The sequence below is a fragment of the Sinohyriopsis cumingii genome, chromosome 4 (assembly GCF_028554795.1).
Source record: "Sinohyriopsis cumingii isolate HCF-2022 chromosome 4, ASM2855479v2, whole genome shotgun sequence".
NCBI lineage: Eukaryota > Metazoa > Mollusca > Bivalvia > Unionida > Unionidae > Sinohyriopsis > Sinohyriopsis cumingii.
The window spans coordinates 69189181-69213512 of NC_142964.1; the positions used below are offsets into that span (position 1 = coordinate 69189181).

The 24332-nt window shown below is 33.0% G+C and overlaps 1 protein-coding gene across 4 annotated transcripts in view; it reads right to left on the reverse strand.

Annotated features, from left to right (window-relative positions):
• Positions 1–23984, reverse strand: part of LOC149801406 (opioid-binding protein/cell adhesion molecule homolog) — a 36356-nt gene extending 12372 nt beyond the window's left edge. The window contains exons 1-4 of one of the 4 annotated variants that reach the window (XM_089955499.1): positions 23884–23960; positions 19535–19647; positions 16074–16186; positions 4736–4812 (exon numbers count right to left, since the gene is read on the reverse strand). In XM_089955499.1, coding sequence (XP_089811625.1) covers positions 4736–4766 — 31 coding nt within the window. In that variant the 5' untranslated portion in view covers positions 4767–4812; positions 16074–16186; positions 19535–19647; positions 23884–23960. Of the gene's footprint in view, positions 1–2296; positions 2374–4735; positions 4813–16073; positions 16187–19534; positions 19648–23883 lie in introns of those variants that run through there. The other 3 variants (XM_089955500.1, XM_089955498.1, XM_089955501.1) reach the window with 3 other exon arrangements.
• Between the last annotated feature and the right edge of the window lie 348 nt (positions 23985–24332).

Consider the following 24332-nt stretch of genomic DNA (forward strand, 5'->3'; position numbering starts at 1 on the left):
TTATAGAATACTTATAGAATATTTATAGAATATTTATAGAATACTTATAGAATACTTATAGAATACTTATAGAATATTTATAGAATATTTATAGAATACTTATAGAATACTTATAGAATACTTATAGAATATTTATAGAATACTTATAGAATATTTATAGAATATTTATATAATACTTATAGAATACTTATAGAATATTTATAGAATACTTATAGAATATTTATAGAATACTTATAGAATACTTATATAATACTTATAGAATATTTATAGAATACTTATAGAATATTTATAGAATATTTATAGAATACTTATAGAATACTTATATAATACTTATAGAATATTTATAGAATACTTATAGAATATTTATAGAATATTTATAGAATACTTATAGAATACTTATAGAATACTTATAGAATACTTATAGAATATTTATAGAATACTTATAGAATACTTATAGAATATTTATAGAATACTTATATAATACTTATAGAATATTTATAGAATACTTATAGAATATTTATAGAATATTTATAGAATACTTATATAATACTTATAGAATATTTATAGAATATTTATAGAATATTTATAGAATATTTATAGAATACTTATAGAATATTTATAGAATACTTATAGAATATTTATAGAATACTTATATAATACTTATAGAATATTTATAGAATACTTATATAATACTTATAGAATACTTATAGAATATTTATAGAATATTTATAGAATACTTATAGAATACTTATAGAATACTTATAGAATATTTATAGAATACTTATAGAATACTTATAGAATATTTATAGAATACTTATAGAATATTTATAGAATACTTATATAATACTTATAGAATATTTATAGAATATTTATAGAATATTTATAGAATATTTATAGAATACTTATAGAATACTTATAGAATATTTATAGAATACTTATATAATACTTATAGAATATTTATAGAATATTTATAGAATATTTATAGAATATTTATAGAATACTTATAGAATACTTATAGAATACTTATAGAATACTTATATAATACTTATAGAATACTTATACAATACTTATAGAATACTTATAGAATATTTATAGAATATTTATAGAATACTTATATAATACTTATAGAATACTTATAGAATATTTATAGAATATTTATAGAATACTTATATAATACTTATAGAATACTTATAGAATATTTATAGAATACTTATAGAATATTTATAGAATACTTATAGAATACTTATATAATACTTATAGCACATATAATACAGATCAAGATGAACTACTGTGCATCAATCTGAAGGAAACTGCAAGAGCACAATTTATCAGAATTTACCACATAAGCATGCAAATGTTTTTGGGAAACCTCTTTGGCTGTGGGTCCCTCTTTTGCAAAATGTAAATGAGGGTTCAGTGACCAAAATCAGAAGCATAAGGGACCGACCATTTAATTTTCTGGATGTGGTTAGTTGTATCAAAATAATACATGTAGGAACAAATATGGCTTCCTTGGGCAAGTGGATTTTAAGTCATGACAAACGATTTTTAGATTTTTTAAGATATGTCTGGCATGTGCCTGTGTCAGAAAGAATTCTCTTAGCACTTGACTGTAAAGCAAACACCACTCTATGCCACTGTTGCATTATTTTTTCCCATTTGTTTTGTGTGGTAAATTACAGCACAACAGACCCTATGAAACGAGTGCAGAAGCAGGCTAAGGCCTTCACTGGTAAAATACCTAAATTGGCATGCCAATATCATAAGCCAATGACTAGAAAAACATATGACTAGAGTATTTAGTAGTGTAGAGAAATGAACAGCAGTCAAGCATACTAAGGAAGAAAAAAAACTACTAGGTCAATTTAGTACTGTCACTAAGATAGAGGACGCCTAAGTTAACTTCAGTCACATTAGCACCTGAAGTATAACATTGTTATTAGCAAACATATGGCTATGCGATAAACAAAACAAAGCCCAGGACACACACTAGCACAGATTACAGCCAGTGTAAATAATAAGCAGTTCTCACATTTGACTGAACTTATAGATTTGAATGTTAAATTGTTTGTAATATTGTGCCAGTGGCTGTGCAAATAAAAAAAGATTATCTTTATTTACAAAGCAGCTATAATGGATCTTTTGATATTTGTCCTTAAAGATCAAACACACAGAGATTATATATATATATATATATATATATATATATATATATATATATATATATATATATATATATATGATCTACTCGGTGCAGATGCACACTTTAATCACAGTTGGAATGATATTCACATACCTTTATCTTCTTTATCCAATTATTGCCATGGTCAACAGTTTCAGATTGCATGATGGGATTGTCACTTTCAACTGTGACTACAAATATTGTAAAGACCAAGACAAATCGAATTTACATGTTTTGTCATAATGTATTTATGACATGATAAAGCTGTCACTAAGAGAGTGAACATGTGTCCAACCAGCATCATGTTCTCAAGAAAAAAACAGCGCATTAATATTAGACTGGTAATTAAGTTCATTTAGTGAAGTCACAAGATATGTCACAGGTCAGATAAAAAATAATGTACAGATTTTTCAAACTGAAAAAAAAGTATTTTTTGTTAGTTAGAATGAGAAGTAAGAATGGTCATTGTAAAAGAAAATAATACTGAAAAATAATCAAGAATCTCTTGAAGGGACTGATGCAGTACTGAGTGAGAAGAAATTCCAGGAATTCAAGAGAAGACATTATCTTCCCTTTAATTATTGAGTGTTGAAACTATCTCTGATATTCTTTAGCAATAACAAGATTTTCAAATTAGCTGTTGTGGTGGACATATTGGATGTCAGATTGGCACCTGAGTTTCATTTAGGACAAAGTAGATATCATTTTAAGTCTTTTGGTCAAAACCCCATGTCATAATGATCATTCATTATGGGAATGCAGTGACAACAAGATTTTCAGGAGAGCTGTCATGACAGCCATAATGGATGTATGACTTCATGGTACCATTTTCATTTGGGACCAATAACAAGTCAAAAGATGGTGAAAATCCCATGCTGATTTAACCATCCATTTGGAAGTAAAGATAACCATATTTTCAAAATGACCAGTATTGTGGTTAGTCATTTAGGACCAAGTAGACAACATAATAACTCTTTAGTTGAAAACTCTGTGTCAAAATGACTTGTCTTAAGATGAGTAGCTAAAACGTGATACTGGACGTCAGTTCAGCAATATTTTCATTTATCGTCAATAAAACATGAAAAGTCTTACAGTAAAAACCCCATGATAAGATCACCATTCATTACGTAGTGATAACAAGATTTTCAAGCTGTCTACTATGTCCATATTATATCCCAGATCAACACCACTTTCATTTTGGACTGAGCAGACATCATCAAGTCCCTTGGTGAAAACCCAATATCAATATGACATTCTGTCCCAGAGGGTTAGCACTAAAATGATTTTCTAGATAGTTGCTGTGGTGGCCATATTACATGTCAGATCAGCGCCGTTTCACTTAGGACCAAGCGGACATCATAACAAGTCTTTTGATTAAAACCTCATGTCGATAAGATCATCCATTCAGGAGAAACAGCAATAATAAGATTATCAAGATGGCCGCAGTGGTGGCTATATTAAATGTCAGATCGGCACGGTGTTCATTTAAGACAAGTTGACATCATTCTTTTGGTGAAAACCCCTCGTCAATATAACTTCTGTTAAGGAGGAATTGCAATAAGAAGACTTTCAAGATGGCTGCCATGGTGGCCATAGTGGACTTTCGATCAGTATGAATTTCATTTAGGCCAACAAAGTATTATAAGAAGTCTCTCAATGAAAACCCCAAGTTTATATGACAAGCAGTGTAGGAAGAGCTGGGATAGCAAGATTTTCAAAATGGCCACTTTGGTGGCCATCTTGGATCCCAGCATGATTTTCATTTAGGAGTAACTAGACATGATAAGGAGTCTCTTAATGAAAACTCCATGTTGATATGACCACTCATTCAGCAAAAGCAGTGACAGCAATGGTTCATGTGGAGGCCATATTGGACATCAGATTGGCACCATTTTTATTTAGGTCCCAAGAAACTTGTCTTTTAGTTAAAAGTTCATGTTGATATGACCATTCATTCAGAAGGAGTAGCGATAACAGAATTTTCAAGATGGCCACTGTATCAGCCATATTGGAGGTGTAAGCAGCACCATTTTCATCTGGACAACTTAGACCATGAGATAAATATGTGTTAATGGCAATCCTCCAAATAGTTTAGGAGGAATAGTGATAACAAACTTGTGGTAACAGATGCACAATCATCGGACGATGGATGACAGCCAACAGACCATCCCATTAGCTATTCTGGTATATGACCAGTAGAGCTAAAATAAACCCCAGAAGAATAATTCCCAAAAATCCACGTCTCTTGGTACATTTTTCTCCTGTCGCCCTGTGGGCAAAAGAACAGGATTAATGTTGCCAATAACTAAGACACTGCTCTTCTTTGACAAAGAATAGGTGAACTGTCACTTTTGTCATCTGGTATCCATACTTGAACAATATGAGAAACAATCCCGATTACATGACAACATTTTGGTTTGTATAAAAGTAATCTCTTGTACCTTAATAACTTGTCAGCCAGCTATCGACTAAGTGTACCCGACATTAAGTAAATTAAAAAAAATATAATAGTGTGTTGTCTGAAGGAAAACAAAAAAACATAATATATCTTACCGATAAGAAAACAAGCGAGAATAACAGTCATCTGTAGCAACCTGGCTTAGATTCCGTCAGGCTACAATTCATAGCACCTGTAGAAACACAGAGAAAACATATAACAAAAAATTCCCTACAGCATCAAAATTATTTAGCTGTGATAAATAGTGCTCAAAATGCAATTCCATAACTGTTAACAATAGGAATGTGGAAGGTCACATATTGTATTAGGCGCCGCAGCTCAAAAAAGTTGGTCCAGTGAGAACATATCAGGTAAAATTTGTGTTACATATTGAGAATCTCAACTTCACATGCTAAATCAAATTATTTTTCTATTCCATAGTTCCATTTTGTATCAGGCAGATTGAGGGATTGTTGACTTACACAGATATGGTTGAAAGTTTTGTTTCCCATATTGAGAGTTTAGATTCTATCTGCTGAATTTAAATTTCAAATGAAACTTTCTCAATCGAACAAAGCCTCATAAATGCAAAGATTGTTTGTTCTAGGTAAATTTTATTAAATAGTTTTGCCTATTTGATCCAAGTCAATGCCAGACTAAGGCCTTCCCGGGCCCTAAGCACTGACAATATTATCATGCCCCCATTTACAAAATGTGAAAGTGAAGAAGAAAAACAATACTCAAAGCTAAATAAGTGGGAAATGGATTGAAATGGTCATATATATATATATATATATATATATATATATATATATATATATATATATATATATATATATACATAACTTGATCCAATTCCAACATCACTGCTGCTTGAGTGCTTAGATCCAGTATTGCCTTCACTAACTGATGTTATTAATACCTCTCTCTCATCTGGGGAATTCCCAACATTTTTCAAAACTGCCATTGTAAAGCCTCTGCTGAAGAAACCAACACTAGACCATAATGATTTAAAGAACTACTGCCCAGTTTCTAATCTCCCATTCATTTCAAAAATCTTAGAAAAGGTTGTTCTATCCCAGATTGTATCTCATCTAAATTCAAACAGTCTTTTTAGCAATGTACAATCTGCATATCGCCCTTGCCACAGTACTGAAACTACTCTTTTAAAAGTAGTTAATGACATTCTCTCTGCATTGGATAGTGGAAAGATTACAGTCCTCACCCTCCTTGATTTGTCTGCAGCATCTGACACAATAGACCATGATATATTACTTCACCGTCTCCAGCATGTATTTGGCATTCATGATACAGCCTTACTATGGTTCAAGTCCTACTTGGTCAACAGGACACAAACTGTATCTGCAAATGGAATACACTCCAACCCAGTTGATCTATGTTGTGGTGTTCCACAGGGGTCTGTTCTTGGACCTGTTCTCTTCATTCTGTACACTCAGTCGCTCTCAAGTGTCATAGATCATGATCCAGTGTCTCATCAATTGTACGCTGATGACACGCAAATATACAAAACTAGCCACCAAACTGAAGTTGATGCTACCATCCAAGGTGTAGAGAGGTGCATTTCTGATGTGAAATCATGGATGACTTGTAACAAGCTGCAGATGAATGATGATAAAATTGAGGCCATTCTGATCACAACACAAAGACTTTCTCATTCATATCCTTTACCTCAAACAATAAATATCAGCAACGCCAATATTAAATTCACACAATCAGTACGAAACCATGGTGTTACTCTGGACAGTACTCTCACATTGCACCAACATGTCATGAACATATGCAAGGCTACATATCTTGAGCTGAGACGCAACAGCTCAATTTGCAAATATCTTTCAGTTGATGCCACTAAAACACTTGTGTGTTCATTAGTACTTTCAAGACTGGACTATTGTAACTCAATTCTGTCTGGTTCATCTCAATATCTACTCCAGAAACTTCAAAAAGTTCAAAACACAGCTGCTCGGATCATACTTAGAGTACCACGATCAAAGCACACCTCCCCGCTGCTCTGTACCCTACACTGGCTACCCATTCGATCCAGAATCAAACAAAATTTGTTCTCTGTGCTACATTTCACTGTCGGAATGTAGTCCAACATACCTATCTGACCTCACTCATGTGTACACACCAGCAAGATACTTACACTCCTCTTCTGACAATCGTATACTCATTATTCCAAGTATGAAAACAAAGTCATATGGACAGCGTTCTTTTGCATACCAGGGCCCTGCAATGTGGAACGAATTGCCCACTGAACTTAGACACAAAGACACAGTGATCACATTCAAGAGGGCTCTCAAAACTCACTTATTTCGACAGCAAGAGCAAACTTAAAGACCTAATAATGTTTCCTACCTGAAATATTCTCAGCATGTTTTTTATTTTTTTTAAATGTTTTTCTAATTTCATGTTGTTTGTTGTTTGTTTTTCTAATAATATTATTATGTTTCTTATCTTATAGGTGTTGTCTAAAGTTGTAATGCGCTTAGAGCTTCTAAAGATTAGGCACTGTGCAAAGTCCTCATTATTATATATATATATATATATATATATATATATATATATATATATATATATATATATATATATATATATATATATATATATATGTATATATGACCATTTCAATTTGCATGTACAAGTAAATATATTAATAATAATAATAATAATAATAATAATAATAATAATAATAATAATAAAGAAATTCAAATAGTCAGTACTTACCTACTGACAAGATACATGTATGTAGAAATTTAAATATATAATAGGTCTAATTATTATAATTATTATAGAGATGATATCATCATGAGAAAAGATGGAATGCACATGTCTGGTTGTGATCCAAGTATTAATCTGAAAAAGCTTTTCACAATTCCATGAAGGTTAGCATTGCCAAAAATATAAGCCCATGAATTTTGTCAGAGTATATAGAATTAGTGAATAGGCAATTGTCTGGAAGTCAATACCATAATGTGAAAAGAACATGATGTCTTTGAGTTGTACATTCTTAACAGTATAATACATGTTCAGCTGCTTAGTAGTGTACAGTAGTTAAGTACCTACTGTTAGATTTATGAATAAATCGTGATTTAAACTAGTATATGTATGCTTCTCATATGCTCTTGCTAAATTTGAAACACTGAATAACCAACATGATAATATGAAGGCGTTGCAATTTTCTCTTGATTTAGTACTTTACATAAAGGGGACCAAAATCATATTTGATGGTCATTTGATGTCATATGACCAAAATACAAGGCATAAAGACCAAAGTGGCAAGATGAACCTACATACAAAAATGTTCTAAATTTAGTACATTTTTGTTAGTGTTTTGGCAGCTGCTTAAATCAGAATTAATTACAATGTATAGTTTCTGCTGTACTTACCAGATGTTATATGGACGGCATACATGGTACCGTATAGTTATCAAAATGGGTCAAAAAGTATTAAGTCGACCATGATTATAAGAAAACATACCAGTTTAGTCATGAATATTTAGATCACTCCAGTGGCTGTGCGGTTAGAGCGTTCACCTAGGATGCAGAAGGTCACAGGTTCAAACCCTGGTGGAATCATACCAAAGATTTATAAAAATGGTACAAACAGCTGCCTCGCTAGGCACTCAGGACTAAGAGGTTAGTGTTTATGGAGGGGGTTACCACCATAATTCTATGCATGTATTTTCTAATCTTCCTTGATGCATTATTGTAAATGGCCGCGTACAAGTGCTACTTTCATAATTCTATCCATGTATGTTGTATTCTTCATTGATGCAAATTGTATGTGGTAGTTTGCAAGTGCTACTTTCCTTCTGCATTGCTATATTTATAATTCTATCCATGTATATTGTATTCTTCATTGATGCAAACTGTATGTGGAAGTTTGCAAGTGCTACTTTTCTTCGGCATTATTGTCAATGGCTGCTTGCAAGTGCTTAGATCTACTTTCCTTCTGCATTATTGTAGTTTTCCAACTACTGAATTGATTATGTAGTTTGTCATATGGCAAATGCTTTGTCAGTTATTACAAGTTTTAATATTCTATTTATAAACTTGCTATATCACAAGTTACATTGTTTCAACTGTTAATTTTATTCTGCATTGTACAGATTTTGCCTTGCAAAACCGTAACTTCAAAATGTTCTCCTAGTCCATGTTTTATGACAGACTGCATGTTCTAAAATCATGATTATAAATGTAGCATTAAGCATGCTACAAGTTGGCATCACTTTAGTTGGCATAAAATAATGCCTCATTATGACAACAGATGGCGCTGTGATATGTCAATTTCTTACAATATGACTACTCCCCTGACCCTAGCAACTAGAAGCTATACCACTTTACAGCATGTTTGGGCATCTATTTTTAAAATATCATCCAAATTATGTTGTTTCATTAAAGTCAGTCGGTTTCTCAGAGTAATAACATTCAGAAGGGAGAAGGCTTGCAAGAAGCACAAAACAAATTAAATGTATCAAACTGTATATAATTAGATGTATTTACACAAACTGTATACAATTAGATATATTTACACAACATTATATTTCTGCTGACCGTTCCCACTCCATTTTAATTTGGACATTTTGTGGGTGTAATTTACCACTACTACATGGCTTAAGGTCCTAATTTGTTTATGTATTCTCATTCACGGTGTTAACAATTAAGAGCAAGCTTATTATTTTAGAGTAATGCAGTGCAAATAATGCTTTTTGTATCAGTAAAGACCTCATAAGGTTTGTGTAAATTGCTGATAATTGAACCTCAAGGCCATTCTTTCTCTTTCTTGTCTATTCACTTGAGAGAGAGAGAGAGAGAGAGAGAGAGTACATTACAGATGAGGGTTCTCTTTATTCTCTCATCCTTACGAAAATTAATTTTTAATGTTAATCTGTAGTTTACAGTGGCAGTTTAATAGGTTTAATTCAGTTGTGCATCAATTCAACAACAAATGGTCATTATATAACAAGAAGTAAGGTAAATATTCAAGTTTTACAGAATTCTAATAAATGTATGGCATGGATGATTATGCAATAGCCAGCAAGCATTGTCACTAGTTGTCTGTGAAAAGTATCTCATATCTCCAATTTCAGTTTCCAATTCCAATACAATAGCAAGAGGCAATGACTTGAAACAAGGACATCACATACAAAGCATTTACTGTTGCATGGGTATATGCAACAAAAATATGAACTTATTTCATTATATAAGAAAATAAATTTTAACAGTATGAAATATATATTTTCTATATCTAAACATAAAGAACATTTCCATACAATTATGAGATGCTTTTTTCCACAGATATCAAACTGGAAACTACATTTATTATTATTTAAAGTAGTATTCATCCATATATGAAGTGATATTTATAGTACAGATGATTGATTGTAAGGTATTTCACTGATAAAACATCAGACTCCTTTGGTAGCAACTATAAAATTATAATATATTGAATATAAATAACCTTGTTACCGCTACCAGTAACCAGCTAATTTGTTATTATTATTACTGCTACAATACAGTACGTCAGTACCAAACTTGCTTGATACATCTGGACATGAACTTAATCTAGCAGTTAATAAGATTAATACAAATTTTTATATGGATCTTCTAGAGATGTGATTGTTTTATGTTAGAGGAATATAACCAACACACCATAATTTAAAAAAAAGAAATTAAAAGTTTTTAATGCTATTTACAGCTCAGGCTGTTGTAGCATCCATACCCCTACATAAACAACTTCATTTATGTGTGATTTTATCATTATTTTATCCTGTTTAAAATAAAAGTTAATATTGTCATGACAACAAATTTCAGCAAAATACAACTATGCAATAAAGCAAAACAAATAAATAAATAAAACGTATATACAGCCCTATGTTCAACTTCCATAGGAAATATTAGAGAAAAATAAATATTCTATTTAAAGCAGCATTCATAAAAACAATATTAGATGAATTAGTCTTTAAATAAATGTATCATACAGGTAGGCATTTATAAGGAACAAATACCTGAATTGTTTGTTACATTGTTCTTACATGTTTATTTGCCAATCACTTTTGTTTTTCACTTTCACATGAATAAAACATGAATAAATACAAGTGTTTCACATAATTTGGCTTTTGGACAGGACATACACTCATAATTGCAAATTCTGAGGAATTAAAACTCTAAATTCTGGATTGGCTGATGCACATTTCCTTTTGTATACACATACATTTGTAAATTATGCCTCAAGAACAGTCTGGTTATATTCCATAGTAGCTGTTTCAAGAATTAACCCCAAAAAACATTACATTACTGGATCTATTTTCAATGTTTTCACTGTACAAAAATGCTACAGTTTTGGAAAATATTTTCTGTGGCCAATAAAATAAGTTGTTTGCATCTGCTGTGCGCAAAACCAATAAAAGGATTATATTTTATTTGCTAATTTGTTATTTCTGATACTTTGACCCTCACAAAACTACCATATGTATGAACCTGAGATGCAATTTTAAATTTGGCCTGTTATCCCTAATATATGTGCCTTGGAACAATGGATAAGGGAAATTCCATAATTCAAATGATTTAATTACTCAGCAGAGAGAGAGAGAGAGGAGAGAGAGACAGAGAGAGAGATGCATTAGTAAGTTAGTTTCTTCATAGAATACAGAATGATAGAAGAGAAAAAAACACTAGCCAATATCTGACTGTAGTTGTAAGATATGTGAGCAGAAAGTAACAGGTACTTTATAAGCATGCAATACATTTTAATGTGAGTTATAGGCCCCAAAGTACTATTCTGCATAAAAGACACAAGACTGGGTTTCAGAAATTATGAGAAAATGGAGACCACCCCAGGGACCTGCTGGTGATGAGAGGTCAGTGAGCAATCAAATTGTTCTAAGTCATATAGACAGGCAATCTATAGTCTACCCCATAAAACTCTTACAGCTGATCATTTAGGTGTCAATAAGACTTATCACAACATCCTGAATCATTTTTTATTGACCAAAAATTAAAAGTGATGTGTATAAGTACTATAGATCTTGTCACACTTGTCAAATGGTAGGAAATCCCAATCAGAATATATCTAAGGCACATCTGCAACCTATTCCTGCATTTGATCATTTGATGAACCATTTAGCAGTAAAATGGAGGCTGTCGGTTGTTTACCTAATACCAAGTCAAGCAACCAGTAATTGTTGTCCATAATGTGTGCATCCTCAAGATTTCCATAGGCTATTACTTTGAATTATGCTAAAGCAAAATTTGTTCTAAAAGTTTTGGCAATGTTTATTAACACTTGTTCGCCTCCCCACATCTGTCCAGTCTGATCAAGGGACATATTTTATGTTTGAATATTTCCAACGACTTATGCATGATTTGGACATCCAACAGTTTAATTTTTATGCCTATCAACCTGAAAGTCATGGGGACAGCACAAGACTGTTTGAAAACACTCTCACCTACCCATGATACATGTAAAAAATTATATTGAATCAAACCTAAAAAAGACAGTGATCAGCAAAATTCTGTATTGTATAATTATTAAGTAAGATCACGAGAGATTTTAACTCATGCTGGTAATTATCACTAAATGAAAGACCCCATGACTACCCTAAAACAGCAAAAGACTGTCCCAAAACATCCTTAACTACCCAGGAAATCTATAGGCAATTAAATAAATCAAGCCAAAAAGAGACAGTGATCAGCAAAATTCTACCGTGTATAATTATCAAGTAAGATCAGTAGAGTTTCTTCCTTCTTGATACTTGCTGAAGGAAAGACCTTAAGACTGTCCCAAAACACGCTCATCGACCCAGGATACATGTACATGTATACAATTACAATTACAATAACTTAATGAAATATGCACATTTGGTGCGTTCTCTCTCTCCTTCTCTCTCTGATCACTCATAATTCTAACTAAACTACTTTTATATCACGAAGAATGGCACACTTAATAAGTCTGAATCATGTGACACTACATTAATATTTCAAAAATTCTTTTTTTAAAAAGAATATTTAATGTGACAAAGAGTAGACGAATAATTTGAACATATATTCATATTTTAAAATTCTTTAATCAATTTATTATTTTTAATTGGTTTGATAATCAGGTAAGAATTACAAAAATAAAAATATAATCTCCTGTAACATTACGTCTTTTGTCTCTGATTATTTCCACTTTTAGAGACACAAGTTTTAAAGGATGCAAACGAGTTTTAAAGTTTAAAAAAAAACCAAAAGAAAACTACATTCAAAGGTTGAGGTTCTGTACACTAACAATGCAAATTAAGTATTGGAAAACAATCGTACACTAAATCTAATACCTGTACCTCTAATCATAAGTAAAGATTTTTTATCATGATAAGAACATGATCTTCCACAATTTGATTTTTTTTATTATGTGCTTTTGATGTTACCCTGAAATATAGTATTTTGGATAGAGCTTATGTACAATAGTATCACTCGAAAAGATAGATGTTTGTGAGGTGCGACAAAATGGGTGATGTACTATAAGGTCTTTACAACCAGTGGTTGTCTGATAAAAGCTCGTTAAGAAAAGTACAAGGGAATATATGTCATTTCTGGTCCTTACTTTGCTAAAATAACTAATAACATTAGTACTGTTTCCAAAGTAATGACAGATATTACTAAGAAGTAGATTTCTTAAACGGTGAAAGTAAATACACAAGTGCGTTAAAACTGGGGTTGAAGAAGATGGACCATCCTGCTGCAGTGTATGCATTTTTGTTTTCGTAAGGTGTTATAAATCACTTCGAGAAAGCACATGGTTTTAGAGAGTGATTAAACTTCGCTGCTAACATACATCTTTAAAAAAAAAATGAAAGAGTTATAATGTTTATTTGGCGTCTAGATCTGGTAAGTTCTTTATATGCTACTTGCCACACCAAATGAATGCCGTAAAGCAATCTAAATTCCTGTGGGAAGCATCCATTATTTTTGATAAAGGAAACACTTAAGAAATTTAGAGCACCGTCATTATGCCATGCTAATACTCTAGTATCCCACTATGACAACAGCTGGCAACACAACTTGGACAACAAAGATGATACGGATAAAACTTGGTATTTACATTGTTGCAAGGCCAAATCTGTATGAAAACAGCAGTTGGAATTATGGAATTGCAATATAGCAAGTTTATAAATAGAATATAAAAAACATTGTAATAACTGACATAGTATTTACCATATGACAAACTACAGACTCAATTTAGTAGCTGGCAAACTACAAAAACGAAGAAGGAAAGTAGATCCAAGCTTTTGCAAGCAGCCATTTACAGTTTGCATCAATGAAGAAAAGAAAATTAATGACTAGAATTACGAATGTTGCACTTGCAAGCCGTCATTTACACTAATTCAGACGGAAAGTAGCACTTGCAAAATACAACGTACAGTTTGCATCAATGAAGAAAATTCATGACTGTAATTATGAATGTAGCACTTGCAAGCAGCCATGTACAATAATGCAGAAGGAAAGTAGCACTTGGAAACTGCCACGTACAATTTGCATCAATGAAGAATACAATATATATGGAAAGAATTACGAATTTAAAGTAGCACTTGCAAGCAGCCATTTACAATAATGTATCAAGGAAGATTAGAAAATGCATGCATTGAATTATGGCGTATTACCCCTCCATAAGTGTTGCGCCTGGTACGCCTGGTGTCAGGATAATGTGACTGGGCGGGACATCATTTTACATGTCTGCGATATGATGCAGGACATCACTATAAACTGCAACACTGCAGATGTAGCGATATGACTGAAAAATTGTTAAGCTACGTTAAAAAGTCAGAATCACAAACACATGGGGCCATAAATAAGCTCGCTGTAAACAACTTGCAGTGAGTATTGTGATCTAAAGATGCATATATCAAAAATGATTTGCAAGCATTTAAATATAGAAAGATGAAGCCCTTGTCACATATATAAGAATGGTTACTAGAATGTAATGGTGACTATACTAAAGCGTGCTGTCATATATCTGAAAACTTGGGTATCATTTAGAAAATCAAAACTAAAATCAATCACAACATGAGTAATATCTGCACACGCTCACTTCTTTGTTCATTTTGTTTCCCTCATTTTGTTACTGCAATACAGCAGGAATGGGCTTAATAACAATGAACAAAGTTAATCATTAACCAATGCAACTTAATTTTGAATACGTGGTAATTGTTCCAAAGAGCAGCCATAGGAAGCAGAAGGCATTTGGTAGTAACCATTCTGAATTTGTAGTGTCCAGTTTAATGACATCCTATCCAAATAAAATAGGAATTATCTTTCGGCTAAATCAGGGCACCAAATTAAAGGTGACTAATACAAATTTTAGGTACAATAGTTAAATATATCTACATTTAAGATAACCCGTCCCAATTAAATATTAAAACTGGTATGTTCAGCACAAAACAAAGTTACAAACATGTTCTGTTCCACCTCTCTGTAGTTCTACATTCAGTCTACAATATTTTCAAAGAATTGAAATAATGTGAAACTATAAAACAAATACAACATTACAAAATATGCAAGTAATTGAAATTAAAAAAAATAATAAAAATAAACAAAACTTGAAATAAACTATAAATATATACAATCTCTGTCTTACAAGCACTAAAAGGTAGCAATGCTCAACCTTGGTCGTTTCATGTGTTATTTTATTATATCATCCACGCACATATCTACAACAAACATGTATATTCTGTATAGTACTTGCCTTTATTGTTTGTGTTTTGTTCTAGTGTTCTTTGTGCAATGGTCAGTTATATATTTTGTGCCCTTGAAAATGGAATCTAATATAGACCATGAAAGCAATCGGGCTGATTTCATGCAAGTTTTGGATAGCTGTTTGTCAGTTTTCCTTGCATTAATATTAGTCTTTCTTCTTATGTTTTGATACTTTTTACTTCTCTCTTATTTAAAAGAACATAGTTTATAACTTTACATTTGGATAAAATCTTAAAACAAAGATTTGATTTCGTAGTCTTGAGGGAAGGATGCATAAATATATTTGGGGGAGGGGTAAACAAGTAGACTAGTGGTCTGTGGGATGGAACCCCCAATAGAGGCTTAAGGTCGATGCCACATCTCCTGCATTTTAGCATGTCAAGGGCATATTTTTTAAACATCTGCCTGTAAAGGGAATTTATTACAGGGTATAATGGTATCAACTGTACAACCCCAGATGGTTGGAGCTTAAGGTCTAGGAAACATTGGATTCAGAAATAAACAACAAAAGCAGCTGTTATTGGTGAATAATGTGAGATTCATACTTTCTTTTAGGCTTAAAACAAAGCTGAGCCTCATGGCAATATGTGAGATTATGTTAATTCCTATCTATATCATTTTTTTTATTTGTTATGATTATTTTTTTTAAATATGGTACACATGACTGAAAATTAGTCTGTTGTGATTAGACAACTCTTACCCTTGTCTAGTTCCAGCAGAGCTATCTCTCTTAAATACTATGGAGTACCTGGTTCTGTCCTTGTCAAATTGACAACCTAAAATTGTCCTTTATGACAGTGTGTGGCATACATGCTGAGGTAAGAAAGAAAGCATATTTATTTCACAAAACATTAGCATTGAGGTATATGGAAAAACAATTGGTACCATGATACCTATTGGGAATAACAGTCTCAAAGTGTATCCACAAAAACACATACATGGGGGTGGAATGTATGACTTATACTAGTTTGATGTAGGAAAACAAATGGATGCTGAACATTTCTGGTCAAATATCACAAAAACACGATAAAATGTATGAAATCTGCAGAAAATAATACACAAGTTGGCTTTGGATGGGGCTTTTGATGACTATATCTATGACATACATTTGATTTGTATTGCCGATGGAATTATGTCCGTTTATTCAGCTCGAAGATTGGCATACATGCAACAAAATGAGTTATTGGAACATAATATAGTTGATTTTATTTTACCTGCAAAAGATGAAAAATCATGTATAAAAAACAACTGTCTTGTTCTTGTAAGGCATGTCATAAACCAAGATAGAGAACACTCTAGGTTCAGTTGTAGATAGATCACTTTGTATCACATAGGATATTCTGGTATGAGTAATTTTAGGTAATTTATTAAAGATAGGATATTCCTTCTCACTTTGATTTTATTTGTCCTGCAATAATTGTGCTTTTTTTAAAGAATTTCCTGCCTTGAAATTGTTCATGCAGTTTACTTAGATAAGTTCTCTTGCATTCCATTTTGTTGAAGTAGCAGGGAATATCAACAGACAAGAGCAGTTTCTTTAAGTCAGCATTTCCCATTGACACTTGTATAAGCCCAATTATAACCTACTATTAACTTTCAGTTGATTCTATTTATGTATGTCCAGCTGTTCTTGTGGAATTTCAATATTAGGTCAAACATTCTTTTGAGTGGTAACCGTATTAGTCACATATTGGCCATTCCTTCCATTCAAGTCCACTCCGTTCTGCAAACTTTGCATCCCATCACAAGAATCCAAATTGGTGTGGCATCATATCTGCATGGTTACTGAATGCTGCATCCCACATGCCAATCATGTAGCAAAAATGAACTATGTGTTATAAAAGAACCACCTCATGTCAAAAAACAAAATTACATCACTCATGAGATCTCCACTACATACAGAAGCCTCGATATTGGCTTCTCGCTTTAACAATAACGTATTTTTGAATAATTTTCTTGCACTGAAGTTAATACATATATTCATGAACTCATTTATATTAAATGGATAATATACTGGAAGAAATAAAAATACCACACCTTATGTATATCATCCAGTTATCTCCCTTACATCAGACATAACATTTCAAGAAATAGAAAAATACCACACCTTAAAAATACCACACGTTATGTATATTATTCAGCTATCTCCCTTACATCAGACATAACATTTCAAGAAACAGAAAAATACCACGCCTTATGTATATCATTCAGTTATCTCCCTTACATCAGACATAACATTTCAAGAAATAGAAACTCACATTGTCAGTGATTGGTAATGAAAATAAAGAGAAGAGTTGTGAAGTATTATATTATACCTCAATCTCAACTCATTAACCCCAGGAGGTTTTTGTCGTTTTTGCCTGAAATGCGAGTAGGAAACACATTTTGGGGTCTATTTCTGAATACGTCCTAATACATCGACTTCCAAGAGAATTCCCATAAACCTAATGCCTATAGTTAGAAAGATCTTTTACCCGTGGCTATTTCGCTCACGCATGAGCAGAAGGGTGAACGTTGGAGGTTTTTTCTTCTTTTTTTGTTGTTGCTTAAAAGACCCATCATTTTCGTATCGAGACCAATCTTTATTCCAAATGCCCACCTTATCCTACTTTTTGCAGAGGTACACCTGTCTGTCTTCAGTTGAGGCCGGTCTGCCTTAGATTCGAGGCCAAAAGTCTAAAATCCAGACACGAAGTCGGATTCCGACCAGGGCCGAATTTTGGGGTGGAAAAAATTGGGTCAAATAAATTTGGTTTTTCCCTCTGTATTTTGTAGTGCAACTAGAACGTCCAGATTATTTGGTATCATTATAGAGCTACATGTGTCTACCTTTCTATAATACCACCCTCTTTAGTGTATCATACAGAGCTCGGGAGTAGGATACTACCTCCTGCCGCGTAAACGTGGCGCCAGGGGTTAATGAGTTAATGCAAATGTACATAGAAGTGAATAATTTTCACACAAGTTTACAATTTAAAAACTGATAAAGTATATCCTGTTAGGTTTAGGTACTTTTCTGCCTAACTCAAGCCCATTACTGTTAATTTCTTATGTAGAAGAAATATAAATCATATGCATCTACATTATCTATATTATTCACGCTATTATTTTAGATGATAATGCACACTACTTCACCTGAAGTTTCTGTGCTTGTGAGGAATGTTCTAGCACATGTGCATTGAGACTGTACTTAGACCTATGGGGCACTGCCTCCATATATTTATCTAAGGTAAGGTCAGTCAAACTTTCACTTTTCATTTTTCTCAGTGTTGCTTTGTCTCCTTTAATTTCTTTATCATAAGCTACACCTCTCTTTCATATATAAACTTTCCTTCTGTTTTAACTCCATTTGAATCGCTTTGCTTATTACTTATCTTTGGCATTTTTCTGCATCTTATTCCCAAAATGTCACCCCAAATCCAACATAACCTCTTCCAAGCTATGATATACTTACTATATTTGGTGACAAATTGGCTTACCGCAGCAATTTTTATTCACAACACAAAGGAGGGAATCTTACTATTTGTGTTACAAAGATGATGAGTAGGTAGACCTTTGTGTGTGGACTTGGGGTTAGTGACCTCATGTATCTGCAGATAGTATAAAGTGTTTAAAGCTTATACTTTACAATAAGATTGGTTCATGTCAACCTGTCTCTGATGTTAAGTTCTGCATCTACCAAACAAATATAAAGTCCCTTTATTTTAGATGCATTGTACTTTTTGAAGTAGGAGAGGTTCATACTAATTGGTACATTGACCTTTGACCTAGTTATTACATAATATGATATAATGTGATTTATCCCATATAACCCATGTGAAGTTCAATTAGTGCTGATATGGATAGAAACCCAACTCATGGTTAACACAGTTCATTTTATTCCCAAAATGTATTTTGGTAGTCAAGCACACAGCTGAAATAGTTCGATGACCATTACATACACATTAATGTAAGACACAGCTTGGTATCTACATAAAATTGTTTCTGACAAGCAAGACTAAGTACACTTGTTACTTGTACAGTCCCAAGCTATATCACAGATTATTGAAAAAATTAAGGTTGGCTATGTGTATAACGGTACGAATTGTACAACCCAGGATAGAAAGTATATTTAATTCACAAAACATCAGCATTCAGGCCAATGGAAAAAACAAATGATACCTTAGTAACGTTCTGCCCGAACTAATTGTTGTTGTTTGTTTGTTTTGTACTGGCGCACCTCCACCTCCTAGGATCAGATCCGTACCTTGCCTTGACGCACAATCTTGATATCACTTAGAAAAGATTTTGTTAGTCACTAGACGTAAACAGTCATACTAACGAATGATGGGGATGGGAAATTTTAATTTATGGTAAAGAATAACAAAATCAGTTTGTCTGGAGAATGGAAAGCACTTAATAATTTCCCTTTGTTCATTTAACACAAATACGGGTCAGGTCAGACAAAACATTACTGGTATTATGGATTAGTGGGGTTTGGAAGCAGCATTTAGGAAGTGTGTATGTGTATATGTGTTTGCTCCATCGCACTTTCCACACAAATGTACCACAGTAAAATTAAAATTTTCCTACCCTATTCATTTACTAGTCTGCAAACCGGATACCGATATGCGTAAAATGGAAAAACATTAAACTACTGCAAGGATGAGAGTACTAATTCATGAGAACATGAAGTTGATGGTATAATACAAAAAAAGAGTACTAATTCATGAGAACATGAAGTCGATTGTTCAAAACTTATAGGTTACTGCATTTGTATGGGAAAAGATGAACGAGTGTTTTGCACGACCTTGGGAGTGCAGTATATCCATCCGACAAAACGAGTTCATATTTTCCCATACAAATGCAGTAACCTTTTTATTATATGCTCATTTTTTAATTCTACCTAAGGCTTAATTATAGAAACAAAATACACTACAAGAAACAACGTAAATGAATGTATGCTGTATTCCAAACTAAATATACAAGTGCATATTCATCTTTACGCAACAACAACATTATTACAGCGCACATAACTCCGCCCAGATAAATCTGAAGTTAGTCGCTCGCTCGACATAACTTTGGAACGAAAATGGCGTGTCTAGTTAAAATTGACATTTGGAGTTATATTGTGAATGAATGTGCAATGCAATAACTTTTCCATTTGATCTGGAATGAATCGATTTTGGCATTTTTTTCTTCTTTCGATTCTACGATATTTCGTGATAATGGACTAGATTTGTATGTGACAATTCCACAAGAAATACATGGGACTGAAGAAGCTAGGGGTAAGTGTGTTGACATCTGCAAATTTGTTTCTGTTTCTGTCATTGAATGTTTGAAATCATAATGTGGTATAAATATGAAGTCTTTCAATTGCAATTATCAAAAAGACGCTATGGAATTTAATGCTTATTTCATTTTGAGTTCAGTTAGGAAGATGTAATTGCACTTATCATCGAAATTACTGTACAATTTCGAAATGTGTAATCAAGATTGAGAACCTATGACATGGCTCATGTAATTCGGATTTGCAGAACAAAGAAAGTACATTTTGAGGAAATTCAGGATGTAAAACTGTAATTATATATATATATATATATATATATATATATATATATATATATATATATATATATATATATATATATATATATATATATATATATTTGCCATTCTTATCACCAGCTAAGGAAGACAGTATATGATTTGTCACTTGTATGTTATTTGTAATGACCTTTTTTTTCGTCTGTTGTATACTGCAGCTAGCCTAAATCCGAAACATTGTATCAAAGCGGAATGTGCCAAAGCAGCTGGTATGTGGCACTCCACAAAACATCTGTTTTAGTTCATTCAGAAACAAATTTAAACAACCACAACTTAAAGCGCCTCTTACGCGAGTGTACATGATTTGTTTACAAATCAAAATTGCTGGCGTCTGCGTCCATTGTTTGTTTACAATAGAAAGTAGTTCCTTTATGCACGTGAATGCTACATGTGTATTGGCGCGCGGGTTCAGTATCGGGTAATACTGCACGATTCTGACAATGTAAAGTTAACGGGGACAAAATGAGCATATAATAAAAAAAGAGTACTGATTCATGAGAATATGAAGTCGACTATTTATTACAAAAAGAGTACTTATTCATGAGAATATTAAGTCGACTGTTTAATACAAAAAGAGTACTTATTCATGAGAATATTAAGTCGACTGTTTAATACAAAAAGAGTAATAATTCATGAGAATAAGAAGTCGACTTTTTAATACAAAAAGAGTACTAATTAATGAGAATATGAAGTCGACTGTTTATTACAAAAAGAGTACTAATTCATTAGAATATGAAGTCGACTGTTTATTACAAAAAGAGTACTAATTCATTAGAATATGAAGTCGACTGTTTATTACAAAATGAGTACTAATTCATGAGAATATAAAGTCGACTGTTTAATACAAAAAGAGTACTAATTCATGATAATATGAAGTCGACTGTTTAATACAAAAAGAGTGCTTATTCATGAGAATAAGAAGTCGACTTTTAATACAAAAAGAGTACTAATTCATGAGAATATGAAGTCGACTGTTTAATACAAAAAGAATACTAATTCATGAGAATATGAAGTCGACTGTTTAATACAAAAAGAGTACTAATTCATGAGAATATAAAGCTACTGTAAACTATGCCATCATGTCGGCCAATTCCGCGCGTCGGGTAATTCTGCGCAACGATACGTCATTTCTGTGAACAGTTGATCATGTGCTATTTTGGGTCAAAAATATCCATTTTGTATCAAGAAAGAACGATCTTACTTTAATTAAGAAAAGTGATATTCATAAAGTGTACACAAATATCCCATATTTCAACTCGAAAGGCATATGAAAATACGATTTCTAAATCTCAACATTAAGACCCACTCCATGGCATTCTTAAATCTTTAACCCTGAAAATCCTATTTACTATGTATCTCTTAGAATCATACAAATAAATATATTATATAAAGGTGGAAATGTATACCTTAAAAAATTCTGCATCTTAATGCAAGTTTCCAGTTTTGCATGAAGTTGTCCCACACGTACAATATCATCTGCTACACAACATGTCAACTTGCCGCTAGAACGGCATTCTCAAGAAATTCCCCGGCATATATTCTGTTTCTAAATTCTTAAGTAATTCTTCCCCAGAAACAAGACATTGTAAACACATTACATCCTATTCATTGTTGTTTCTCTTCCACATATTAGCTTGTTAAAAAAATATAAATGTTGAATTTTACTCATGTTTTACAAGATAGGTTTAGTTTGCTTGATATCTCTTGCCATTTATTGGCATTGTTACGCTGAATTTTGTAAAACTAGCTATAAACCTGACCTGTGATTGGGATTTTTAAGGTAGCTTTAAAAAATTCAGTCATATCGTTACGATATCTGCAGCATGATGCCCCAGTGCTAGACATCGCTATAAACTGCCACATTGCAGACATCGTAGCGATATGACTGAAAAATTGTTAAAGCTACGTTAAAAATCCTAATCACACACACACACGATGTCTGCAGTGTGGCAGTTTATAGTGATGTCTAGTAGTGGGGCATCATGTAGCATACAGGTGGCATGATGTCCCACCCAGGCACATTATCCTGACACCAGGCCGACCAGTCCTAACAATAACCTCTTAATGCTGAGCGCCAAGCAAGGTAGCTGTCAGTACCATTTTTGTAAGTCTTTGGTATGACTCGGCCGGGGGTTCGAACCCAAGACCTCCGCATCCGAGACGGACGCTCTAACCACTAGGCCACCGAAGCGGTAAAAACATGACATAATTACTCGACTGATATGCTGACAGAAACAGTCCAAAGTAACGTATTTCAGTTATATATCCCGATGCATAAACATTGCATCTTTTCAAAGCTGTGCGCAGAATAGACCGACATATCGCGTGTCATGAAAACACGGGGGTGGTATCCCGTGTGTCCAAAATTAATATTATCTTGAACAGAATATTCTGGTGACAATTGCCTCTTTTCAAATAGTAGGCTAAGTATTGCAGTATTTTATATTCGTCAATCGGTCGAACTCGGTAAGCGTTTTGATTCAATATTGGAGACGGAAACCTAATGTGCCCCGAAATGCCCTACACCATTGTACATGTATTCAACAATTTAGGAGGAAGGTTCAACGTTATTCACTTGTTGGCGGTAACAAGAAAATCATTACCTGTCATCAATCAACACGAGTATTATTTCACCATTTTCCTTAGAAAACAGTAGAAACTATCACGTAGTAAAACTGTGACGTTGCTATTGTTGTAAATCAATAATCATATCTATTCACTCTCAGTGCTGGATAATTGTAATGTTAAACGACGAGTCACCGTCTAGGATCGTAGCGGCTCGTATCGTTTACCTGTGATACATGTACGATATAATAACTAGCTATTATATAGTTTACATAAGCAACGATACGAGCCCCTGTGTATAGGATTGGCTACATGTATGTCATGCAGAATAAGTAAGGTAAGTAGAAAATAGATCTTACTTCAGTCAGCTACATCTCATTCGGGTCTTCAATATTTGAACTTGACAAGTAAATATAGTAGGTGTGCGTAGTATTTAAAATTACACATCAACTTCCGGCGTATATTTAACAACTCAAAGTGAGGTAATTTAATAGTACTCGTCTCATAGACCTCACGAGTTATCTCCCTTGTACGCGATAATGCTACTGCCACAGCGCTGTTTGTTTGGTGGTAAAAAGCCACCTGAGCAAAAATCAAACACACCCACCCACCCCAGTATTATTTATATTTGTCTCCAACGATATCCATATACCATTGCAACGATGGGGGTCGGGTGTGAACAAGTAGGCGTGGGGTCTGTAGGACGGACCCCCCTGTAGGGGCCTAAGTTAGACACCACAGGTAGCTCCTGCATATTTAGCGTCTCCAGGGCAAACTTTTAACTATCTAACTGTAAAAATAATTACTA